The following is a 13,048-nucleotide window of genomic DNA, read 5'->3' on the forward strand; positions in this document are numbered from 1 at the left end:
AAATAAAGACAAAGTTCCCAGCGCTTTACAGGTTTTTAAGGAAAAGAAAAAAAATTCCTTCAGCTTTACCCTACTTCATAGGTAGCTTGTACAGGAGGGCAACCGCTCCCTCACTTTCGAAAGTAAGGAGGTCTTGTCCCCTCACTTTTCAGGGTTAAGAACTAATAATCAATTGAAAAATGATTTTTTACAAAGTAACAACTAAAAATTCCAAATAAATGAACTTTTTTCATCTTATTTCATAAAAACATGGAGGTAGGAGTACAGGAGGGAACATGCCGTATCTACTCCCATAGTCGCGTTTGAAGTAACTGTGAGAGAGTAACGGCCATGTTGGGTGGTGAGAAAGGGGAAAAAGACTCGTATATTACCTAGGCGAAAATTTTGCGGGTTTTACTTTTCTCGCTCAAATTTATAATGAAAGTATTTTTTGCCTACCTAAGAAATAAAAAAATAATGCAAAACATAATTATATTTAAAGCTTTAAATTTTCAAAGAATCAACTAATTGCATAATTATTGTCTTCCAGTGGCGTACCAAAGGGGGGGCGGAGGGGGCGGTCCGCCCCAGGCCCCGCTTTGACATAGGCCCCCAAATTTCAATTTTTGGTTTTCACCAATATTGTCGCATATCTTGGTTTGAATGCTTAAACAAGTTGGCTTAATAAATCATAATTTTTTTAAAGACCAAATATTTGTTCAGGGATACAATCAATACCTCTTCGGGATCAATGGAGGGTTTATGATACCCAGGCTCCGCTTTGACATAGGCCCCAAAATTTTAATTCGTTTTCTTTTTCGCCAGACGTGCCTTATGTCATGGTTTAGATAAATAAAAAGTTGACTTTTTATGTAGAATGAATATTTTCTCAGTGACTCTTGCCTAAACAAAGAGAGGGCAAATTATGTCCCACTGGCCCCGCTTTGACATAAGCCCTGAAATTGTATCTTATTTTTTCCAGTAGATCTGTCATATACATCATGATTAGAAATATTAATCAGTTACCTATATATGCGAGTATATATCATAAATTTTGTTAAATATGACTTTTTTTCAGTGACTCGTCCTAGTGTACAAAGGTACATGAGCGCTTGGGCCACGAATTTAATGGGGGCCCCAAATTTATTTTTAAATTAACTAAACCTATAAAAATCATTTGCTTTTATTTTGTTAAGTGCTTTCAGCAAAGTTTTATGCATTTTTTTTTTCAAACAATTTATAAAAAAAAAAAAAAACTAATGCATAACAGATGCACGTTTATATAATTTTTGATAATTACAGTATACAGCTAAAATATCTGTTTTATGTTTTGTTTTGTGTATTAAGACTACGATGGTCTAGTCTTAATTCATACACTACTAATCGGGGGAAATTACGCTCTTCGCTTTAGAAATCGGATTAGTTAGTTAAACCCACGCATACGCAAATTTTTTTTGTCTTAATTTCTGTCGAACATTAAATATTTTTAATTCTACCAGCAAAGCCGCGCGGAGCGTTTTCTCCACTTCAATCAAACGCACCAGGCAAGTACAGGGTCACACCAGAGTTTTTTTGTCTGAAGAACATAAAGAGCGTTTTTTTTTTTTTTTGTGAGTGAGACCTAGCAGAAAAATTTTATTTAGACTGTGAACGTGTGAATTTCATCCTTATTTAGGTAAGCATGTTTTAAAAATATTTTTCTCTGAGATTAGGTGATGTTATCAGGTAAATAGTTAACTGGTGTGTCTTACTCAAAGGAATAGTAAAGGGGTTTTTTTCTGTAAAAGAAAATTTTTATCCTAAAATTAATTAAATCTGGAATGCCTAAACGTTTCTGTTCACTGTACTTGGATGTTCAGATGCAATAAATTTTTAAAATACAATATAATTTTAGGACTTTTTTCTGTTTTTGATATTTTCTGACTAAGCACAATTTTATTAAAAATATAGTATTTACTTAATTTTACTTAAAACCATGTGTTTTGCCGTGGTATTTACAACAGTGTCCGAAATCAAACCAACACTACAGAAATATGTAAAAATGTACCACTTAAAATAATTATTGTAATATATGGTACGTACACATAGTTTGAGAAACTTCAGTTTTAATACCAGGTATGCCCCCATTTCGAGTAGCGCCCCAGGCCCCCATCTGTCTTGGTACGCCACTGTTGTCTTCAGTTAATTAAAATTAGTTTAGTGACAAATGAATGATCAACTGGTTTTAAAATACTATTTTTAATAATAAAACACACTGACTTTACCTACAGAATTATCAAAACTTTGCAGCCTATGTCCAGATTATAAAATTTGTATACGGCACAATGAAAAAAAGCGCCTAGAAATCCACAAACATAAATAAAGGAATAACATAAATAAAAAACTAATTTTGATAAAGTTGCCAGAATGAGGATAAAGCTAAAATAAAACTAACAAAATTTAGATAGTTTTTTAGAAAGGAGTCCCATATAAATAAATGTTAAATAACATAAAAGTCTAAACAACTTCTTGAAAACCTACATATCCAGTTCTTTGAATTTTGATGATTCTTCCTTTCTTTATTTATTCTTTTAGAGATGCACGGAATACTTGATTGGTATTCGGCATACTGCATATCGGCAGACAAACCGAATATTTGGTTTGGCAGAGTAATTCAATATTCGGCAACCGAATAGTAAACAAATTTAAAACTTCAAAAATTCCCAAAGAAACATTTTTTTATGCAATGAATGAAAGTATATCAGTATAATTGAACCATGCCACAATATTAAGTAAAATTCTTTACTTATTAATTTTATCACATCTAAATTAATTTTAATGTTTGAAAAAACGCTCAGACCTTAAATTTAAATTTTCTTGCTTTTCAATGTTTATTAAATCTTCTGACACATTACATTATTACCTTTACAATTATAAACAAATATGACACAATAACCAGAAAAAATCCATAATGTTAATTAGTAATAAATATGAAACATTAATTTATTACTTGTTAACATTAAGTGCTAATTTTTTTTACATAGAATCACAGATATAGTAACCTCCATGCATAAAATATCCAGCTAAAATTTTTTTTAAAGAAAAGCGTTTGGATTTTAAATTTTGTAGCATTTTAATTTCTAATTTTTACTCCAGATGAAATAATGAATATTGATTTTTAAAAAAAAACATTTAAAACTAATTTTTGTAATCAAAGTTTAATTTGCACTTAATAACAAAAATGAAAGCATCTGACAATGTTTCGGATTTCATTTCAGCTTTATTGATAGAATTTTTTATAAGTAACCGAAGAGTGTAGCAGAAAATTACATCAATAATTTTAATTTGTAATCATATTTTAAGCAACTCGGATTTGTATTTGTAAGTATAAAATAAATGCAGAATTATTTATGACACAATGTTAACATCATTATCTGTTATTGAATCATGTAAGAAATTAATTATCCATTTATGCAGAATTAGCAAGGAATCTCCTTCCTACGCGCATTATTAGTGCAATTGAAGGCTACATAAGACGCCATAAGTTGAAATCCGTTTGAAATTCGATAAAAAAAAGTACGACCATTTCCGTATCTTAAACATTGCAGACACAGTTTCTCGATACACGCAACATGGCGGCCGGTTACGGTTATCGCTTCTAGAAATTCCCCCTGTGCTCCATCCTGCTATTCCTACATCCATGCATAAAAATGGAACTTTGAACTGGGAGTCTGCAGGATAGAGTCTGCAGTGGCCATATATTCCAATTTTTGAGGCCTTATTCCATATTTTTGATAGAATCATAAACATTAAAAGCCTTTAAATACAACCCAATTCTACAAAAAAAAAAAAAAAAAAAAAAACAGCTTCAGGGGGGCCACAACCCATAAAAATTCTTTTTTTAACCTCCCACTTTTTTGTTCACCAGCTGCCTATGCCCTACTTTTTAGGTTATTTTTAAATTCCTTGTATTTTCTGTGTGTTGCGACAACCCTGAAGATTTACAAGTCTTATGTCCTAATTGATAACCAGTAGCACAGCAAAAAAAAAAGATAATAATGGAAGGAGATACCCTTAGTTTACCCCTTTCCTTTAGTCACGAAAGAAAAGGAAAATTTCCAAGTTTCAAAGGAATTGGGGGGGGGGGGGGAGGATATATTCCCAAAAATCCCTCCACCCTCCTAAATGGATATGCCCCCTGGCTGTTACGTAGAAAAATTTAAAAACTCAACTGCTTTTGATACAGAGAAAACGGAAAATGCTGCAAGATTTACATCATTATTGCTTTTGTTTTCTTGCTTACCTAAAACAAACTTTTTTACAATAACATTCATGGTGGCTACTGATTTTAACCTCCACACAAAATATCGACCACTTCTCATAAACATGCATGCAATAAATTACATAAGTTACGTCCCTCCCTCTTCAAATGCAACAATTCATGTAATTTAAAGCATATGCGGATTTAGGCTGTGAGTTTGGGAGGGGGGGAACAAGATCTGGCAATGACCATACTGGAAAAGTTTTTGCCCATGTTTAAATATTTTATCACTTTTTCTTGTTATCCAGTTTTCCATACAAATAAAGAATAAACTGCATATATAATAAATATTTAACAAATTAAGTAAAAATAAATCAACAGGGGTCTGGCCAGAGGAAATTTGGGTCCGTTAACGGACCCTTCACAAAAATCCGATCAACCAAAACGGACCTTTCACAAAATCCCGATCAAACAAAACGGACCCTTCACAAAATTCTGTTAAACAAGATCGGATCTGTCAAACTGTTTATTGAAAGAGCAAATCGGAAAGCAAAATAACGCATATTTCTGTGTATAAACCGATAATTTTTGGAACCTTTTTTAAAGTCAAATTAGAGGGAGGGATCAGCTTATACAAAATCGGCTAATTTTGGAGAGAAAAAAAAATCGGCACTCTCGGGATGCTCCTGCAAGCGATAAATAATTGCTACTGCCAAATAAATATAATGGTTGTTTGTTATATCACAGCTAATTAGCAGCAGTGTTTTTGTAAACTTTTCTGAAAAGGCATTGGTAAGCACTTTTCTCCACTCATGATTTAATAAACAATAATAATATATATCTGCGAAATGAACTAAGAACTGCAAAGGGATAGTAAGGGTGTGGAAAAATATGATCGCTTCAGATAGTGTTACCAACTTCAAAATTATCACCACTTAGCGTCTGGTGCTGAACCTTTATAATGACTTGATTAGAAAATATTCTCATCATTTTGCTAGCTTGTCAATATTTGCGTTTTTACTGTGCGGGTGCGGGTGCGATGTTTAATTGTTATTTTGGGAGAAAATTATATGGGTTTTGATTTTTCGATGCTAACAAGGATGATTAACTTTAAATAAACTCTTTTAATTACCATTTTTTTTTCTTTAGATGTCTACATTTTGAAAAATGCAATCTTTTAACATCCGATACGAGAATCATATTTTGTTCTTTTTTCAAGCTAACTTCGCTTTATTAGGATTCAAATAAATGAAAAGTCTCTTTATTTCTGTTAGAACTCTCATTTCAAGTTTTTAAAGCAAAATTCCATTTTCTGCTATGAGTCAAAAATTAAAATGCTAAATAGATGGTTTATTTTATTTTATTTTTTGGGTCAACTGTGTCCACAGATATTAATGATATGTTTATCATAGGACTCTAAAATGCAATTTTAAAATAATTTTATCAAAAATATTTCTTTTACAAGCCATTTTTATACTTTTGATGCCTTCACTTTGAGAATTGCGATCTCTTTGCATCCGCTATGGGAATCCGATTTTTTGAATTTTTAATAATTATTACGCTTTGTTAAGAGGTAAACAATTGAAATATTTTTTTATTTTTGTTAAAATCACAGAATTTATAAGTTTTAAACGAAATTCTGTGCTTTTTAAGACTGTCTTGGGTCAAAAAGTTGAATGCTGAACCCTATTCTGAATTTTATTTTATTTATTTATATTTTTGTTACAATTATTTTAAGTACTGTACAGAAATATATCTAGTATAATTTAACATAATGTAGAATGGTAAATAAATATTGATACTTGAAAGAGCGATGTCCCCCCCCCCCCGCCAAATATCAGAAAAAAATCCAGAATGATTTTCTCGACATAGAAGAGGAAAACACTCAACTTTAAGTTTAATTGATGCAGTTTGTGCCATCTCTAAATTCTAAAATTTCGTTTTAACAAAAAAAAAATTTGTTTTTTTTTTGCAAAATTTTTTGATTTTTCACAAAATTAATTCATTTTTCACAAAATTATTTGATTTTTCTCAAAAAACGGACCCTGTGAAAAATCCTGGACAGACCCCTGATCAAGGTTTATTATTTATAAGCTTGTTCAGAGCTTTAGAATTCGGGTAAAAGTTGAAGAAAATACGTTTAAGCTCAAAAAAAAAAGAAAAGATATCTTACAGGGTTAGCTATAATGCAAATCATAGCTTGAGGACAGACTCTTGCACAAGCATCAGTTAAGTCTCGTACAATTGATGCATTTGTGTTGAATAAATCATCTCTAGTCATACCAGGTTTACGTGGGACACCAGCAGGGATGACAACAATGTCACATTTGTCCAAACAAGCCTATAAGAATCATGTGTAAAATTAGAAAACAAATATTCATTCATATGAGAAAAGAAATCATTCAAAATTGAATTTTCAAACAAAATGTTTTTAATGTATATTGCAGACGATCAACTTGTGCCTCCTATCCCCCGATAATTTTTACACATATAATCAGTAAGGAAGCATATAACTCAACACATAGAAGGTACTTTCATTTTGTTCATACAAATAGTAATGCATAACAATATACAGCCTTTTGAAGCACAGAAAGGAAGTTATCCTTTTAAAGGGCCAAATTAGTGATTGACATCAGCCACTAAATAAAAATGATTGCAGAATCACATACACAAAACTCAATCTTCCTTTTAAAAATCAAAAAATGAGTTAAAGACCTTGAGGTACAAAAAGTGTTAAGTAATTGATGAAATCTTTTCCACTTAATCTTAGAGTCGGGTTTTATGAGCTAATTTCTTCAAAATGAGTGAGAAACAATGCATATAGGATGAAATTTCAAAAAAAAAAAAAAAAAAAAAATTCAAAATATTTACCACCGTTACAAAAAAAAAAAAAAAAAAGGCAACAAATGAAACTTTTACACTTGTCACTGGTGACTTAAGAATTTATATTTTCATTTTATATCATATTCAGTTTTGTGTCACGTTAACCTTTTTATGAAACAGATTTTAAATTATATATTTCAATCAGGGCTTAAACCTGCATGGGAACTGAGCTCCAGCACTTCTTTTCAATTTTGCGAGAATTTAAACGTTTCAGATGAACTTTTACCTGGGTTGTCTCTTTCCCCTACCTCTCCAACACAACAACAAATACACCAATAAATTAGATATAAAATTATCAATAGTAAAAATGCTTTAAAAGAAATGTAGTACAGATTTAGAAAAAAAGTAACGAGAGAATAACATACTTCCCATTTCGACAATACATAATTGATACACTTGATAACAAATAAAAATTGAATCACACTTTGATAAGGAGATTCAAAGACTTGTCTAATTATTTTTGAGGCCTCTAGAACAATTAAAATTTATACAATACAAATGTGACGACCAGCAACAGGCTCTGGGCCCAGCTGGGCTGGTCCTAGCCAGAATCCCCAGTGAAGATCAATGGCCCTCTTAAAACTATCTACTCCCTTACTCATTACCACCTCTTCCGGTAAGCTGTTCCAAGGTTCCACTACCCTGCTAAAATAATAATTTTTCCTAATATTCATATTAGACTGAGATTTAAATAGCTTAAAACAATGACCCCTTGTCCTGCTTTCAGTGCTAAACTTTAGCCCCAGATCATCTTTCATTTTAATAAATTTAAACAACTGAATCATGTCCCCTCGGCTTCTTTTTTGCTCAAGACTGTACATTTTTAGCATTCTAAGCCTGGAATCGTAGTCTAACTGAGAAAGCCCATTTATTAGCCTTGTAGCCCACCTTCGAACCCTTTCCAATACATTAATATCTTAAGATAAGGAGACCAAAACTGAACAGCATACTCCAAATGAGGTCTAACCAAACTTCTATATAAGGGCAGAAGAACTTCTTTAGATTTGTTTGAAATAGATCTATTGATAAATCCAAGCATCTTATTGGCTTTGTTACTAGCTATGCTGCACGGTAGACTAAACTTTAAATCCCGACTTATTAAGACGCCCAGATCAGTAACTTTTTCTGCCCGACTAATGACTGAACCTTGCAAATATTAACTGGTACACTTATTTCCATGCCCTAAAAGTAGCACTTGACATTTCTCAACATTAACACCCTACCATCCCCATAACTTTGACATCAGCAAAACAATTCATGTTCCCAGAAATATTTTTATGAATATCGTTCATAAAAATAATGAATAAAACAGGCCCTAACACAGATCCCTGAGGAACCCCTCTTAAAATCTCACTCCATTTAGGTTTTTTGATAATTTCCCCTTACAACTACCCTTTATTTCCTTCCGGTCAGCCAGTTTTTTTACTCAAATGAAAATTTTCCCTCCTATTCCTATATCAGCTAATTTGCTAAGTAGAGCAACATGTGGTACCTTATCAAAAGCTTTTTGAAAATCAATGTAAACATCAACAGGCTTCTCATTGAAAAATTTGCTTTTTGGAAGAAGAAAAAAAAACTCATGCATACAAATTGAAATTTTAAATGAAGAATTTAATTTCTAGGAAACTAGATTAAAATCAGCTTTATAAATAAGTTAACATAACATATGAGGCAGTGAGAAGCAAAGGGATGTAAGTGGCATAATTAAAAATTTGCAGATAACCAGTACTCTGTCTTGGGGCACGAGATGGTACTAGTAGCCCTGGCAGTTGTTATTAGTTACTATACAGCATGCTTTGGGAAAAAACATCAATGAAAGCATACCTAGGATGTTGTCTTTAAACGAGTTTTACTCAAAGCTTGAAAATGTCCACTTACATCCCTTTGCTTCTCACTGCCTCTTTGCTTCTCATATATGTTTATACTCGAATGTTCACGTTGAATAAATACACTAATTTGTCAAAAAAATCACAACTTTAACACATTTTGTTCTGTTTTTGAAATGCTCACAAAATGTAGCACCTCAAAAAATAGCTTTGGACACTTTTGGAGAGGGGGGGGGTCCATCCTATAAAGGACACTCCCCTAATAGGCTCTGTCCTGTTCAAAACAAATACAAATACAAATACAAATGTGACGACCAGCAACAGGCACTGGGCCCAGCTAGGCTGGTCCTAGTCAATTAATTAGTCCCCAATGAAGATCAATGGCCCTCTTAAAGCTATCCACTCCCTTGCTCATTACCGCCTCTTCCGGTAAGCTATTCCAAGTGCCCACGACCCTGCTAAAGTAGTAGTTTTTCCTGATTTCCAAGTTAGCCTGAGATTTAAATAGCTTAAAACAATGACCCCTTGTCCTGCTTTCCCCGCAAAAATTTAATCCGTTTACATCTTTCATTTTGATAAATTTAAATAACTGAATCATGTCCCCTCTGACTCTCCTTTGCTCCAGGCTATACATGTTAAGCCTATTAAGTCTGGTATCATAATCTAAATCTGAGAGTCCCCTTACTAATTTAGTTACCCTTCTTTGAACCCTTTCCAATACAAAAATATCTTTCTTCAGATAAGGCGACCAAAACTGAACAGCATACTCCAAATGAGGTCTTACTAAACTCCTATATAAAGGCAGAAGAACTTTCTTAGATTTGTTTGAAATAGATCTATTGATGAACCCAAGCATTTTGTTGGCTTTGTTACTAGCAATACTGCACTGTTGACTAAACTTGAAGTCCTGATTTATAAAGACACCCAGATCCATAACATTATCTGCCTGATTTATGACTGAACCCTGTAAACGATATCTCATACGCTTATTTCCAAGACCTAAGTGTAGCACTTGACATTTCCCTACATTAACTGCCATACCCCATTTATCTGCCCACTTAGTAATATGATCTAAATCCTCTTGCAGCTGTTTTACTTGTTCTTCATTTTCGACAATCCCCATAACTTTTACATCATCAGCAAAACAATTCATGCTTCCAGAAATATTTTCATTGATGTCATTCATAAATATAATAAACAAGAGAGGCCCTAAAACTGGTCCCTGAGGAACCCCACTTAAAACATCACTCCAATTAGAATGATTTCCTCTCACAACTACTCTTTGCTTCCTACCAGTAAGCCAATTTCTAACCCAAAGTAAAGTTTTTCCTCCTATTCCAATGTCAGCTAACTTGCTGAGAAGAGCAACATGCGGTACCTTGTCAAAAGCTTTTTGAAAATCAATATAAACAACATCCACACATTTTTTGTTATCTAAAGCTGAGGTAACCTTGTCGTAGAAATGCAATAAATTAGTAGTACAGGATTTACCTTTCCTGAAACCATACTGCAAACTAGTCAACAGACTATTAGTCTCTAAGAACATCATGATCTTAATTTTGATCAAAGTTTCGAAAATCTTACAAATCACCGAAGTCAAACTTACAGGTCTATAATTCCCAGCAATACCTTTAGACCCCTTCTTGAAGAGTGGCGTTATGTTAGCCAGCTTCCAGTCCTCTGGCACCGTCCCCGAGTTATAAGAAGCATTGAAAATATTCAAAATAACATCCACTAATTCCTCTGCACATTCAACTAAAATTTTTGGATAAATATTATCTGGTCCCGGAGCTTTAGTTGCTTTAATCTTTTTCAAATGAAATAAAACCTCCTCCCTGGAAAATACAAAATCCTCAAGCTGTATAATAGCTTGTGTCTTGTTAGTGTCAACTGTTGAGATACAGTTATCGTTAAACACACTGGAAAAAAAGTTATTTAGAACATTTGCAATATCCCTATCGTTTTGGATTAAATTTCCATGCTCATCAACCAAAGGCCCAATTTGACTGTTTCGAGCTTTCCCGGAATTAGCGTAAGCAAAAAACCTCTTAGGGTTCCCATCAATGTCATCTGCCAGCCTTTGCTCCAATTCCCTTTTCTGAATCCGTACCAAATACTTAAAATTTCGCCTTGCCTTACCATACTGGAGCCTCTCCGCACTCTGACCAGTTTCTTTAAACTTACGAAAAGTGGCTTGCTTATAATTAAGAGCTTCTTTAGTCTCCCTGGAGAACCACATGGGCCAAATTTTGGTACTAACACCTTTTCTCCTAAATGGAACATAGTCCCCAACGGTTTTAGCAAGTTTATCCTTAAATTCCGTCCACTGCTGATCTACGTCGCTATTTTCCAACCCTGACGAAAAAACCTCTTTCAAGCTCTGCCTAAGTGCAACAAAATCGGTGTTTCTGAAATTGGGCACAAACCTAAAATTATCATCTTTGCACACTTCAAATTTAACCCGGAACCTAATGCTGTTATGATCACTATCTCCAATATGCTCCCCTACACTCAACCCCTGAACAAAACTACCTATGTCACAAAAAACTAGATCCAAAATGGCCTCCTCTCGAGTTCCCTGAGTTACAACTTGATCTAAGAAACAGTCACCAATTACTTTTAAAAATTCCTCTTCTTTGCCATTACCAGGATAAAAATTATTCCAATCAATACCCGGAAAATTGAAATCCCCCATTATGATAACGGATCCCTTACTAGACATGTCACTAATAATACGGTACATCTGTTCATCTTGTCCCTGGTTTGAATTAGGTGGCCTATAAATGTTTCCAAAGCGTAGCTTTATGCCCTTACTGCTCATCAACTCCAGCCAAACCATATCAATATCAGTAGGCTTATCATTTATGACCAATTCATTGCAAATAAAATTGTCTCTAACATAAAATAAAACCCCACCACCTCTTTTACCTACTCTATCCTGTCTGAACAAATTATACCCAGCAATATGTAATAACTCTGCATCAGATTCGGTAGCCCATGTCTCTGTAATTCCGATAACATCCAACTTCTCATCCATAACTATGCTTTTCAATTCATCCATCTTGTTCCTAATACTGCGAGCATTGGTATAGAAAACTTTAAGCATGCCTAAGTTGCTTTTATTTAACACCCTGAAATTTCCTAAATTACAATTGTTAACATTACTACTCTTGTTTGTCACCTTATTTCCATTTCTAGCAATACCCAAAAACATTACATTCTCTCGATACCTGGTGCTTGAACCATGCCCCCCATTCCAACTTAGTTTTTTGACTCCAAAGCCCTTAAAATCAATCCACTAACCATTTTGACCCCTGTAGAGCTCAGATGCAGGCCATCCCTAGCAATCCAATCCCGTTTACAGTGACTCCATACATCAATGAACCTGATACTGCGCTTTTCGCAAATTGACTTCAGTAGCAAGTTCATACACCTCGCACGTTGATTTAGCCAGCTCCTATGCACTCCATACCTGGGAAGCAAACCAACCACTTGGACATTCGTCGAAAAGCTGGTTGCTTTATCCAACAGGGATTCCCATTCCCTAGAAAACTCCTCATTTTTACTGTGGCCTACATCATTTGTTCCCACCCACAAAGTAACCATGTCCTCCTTATTCAATACTCCCTTCTTTTCAGCAACCATATTAACGTCTTTTACCCGAGCCCCTGGTAAACAACACCTAGCCACCTTACGCTTTACTCTCCCAACTGTGTTACCCACCTCCCTTACCATAGAGTCCCCCAAAATTACACCCTTAGTTTCCCAATCTAACTCCTCATTTGAAACTTCCCCCTGAATCTCTGGAACATTTATACCCTCTACAACTGGCTTACACCCTAATGCTAACTGGGCTTCCAAAACTAGCATCTTAAGTCTTAAGTCTGAGAGTTCAGCACATTTAGTGCAAATATAATCCTCTTCAAAAACAGACTCATTACGTTTAAATTCTCTCGGGTACTACTTGCTTGGTAATAAAAACAGCAGAATTAATTGAAAAAGGTAAATGTAAGCCTGAGCTCATTAATATGAAAGTCACTCGCAGCCAAAAAAGACAACCTTGAGGTGGTAGATAAATCCCTAGAATTAGTGGTGAATGCGTCTTTGTTAGAGAACGGAG

General features: G+C 34.0%; 1 protein-coding gene across 1 annotated transcript in view; it reads right to left on the reverse strand.

The window, feature by feature from the left end:
• LOC129222790 (malate dehydrogenase, mitochondrial-like) overlaps positions 1-13,048 on the reverse strand; it is a 30,637-nt gene that overhangs the window by 11,116 nt on the left and 6,473 nt on the right. Inside the window, exon 3 of the mRNA XM_054857337.1 lies at positions 6,393-6,560. Within this exon, the coding sequence (XP_054713312.1) occupies positions 6,393-6,560 (168 nt within the window). The remainder of the gene's footprint in view (positions 1-6,392; positions 6,561-13,048) is intronic.

The sequence above is a fragment of the Uloborus diversus genome, chromosome 5 (genome assembly GCF_026930045.1).
Source record: "Uloborus diversus isolate 005 chromosome 5, Udiv.v.3.1, whole genome shotgun sequence".
Classification (NCBI taxonomy): domain Eukaryota; kingdom Metazoa; phylum Arthropoda; class Arachnida; order Araneae; family Uloboridae; genus Uloborus; species Uloborus diversus.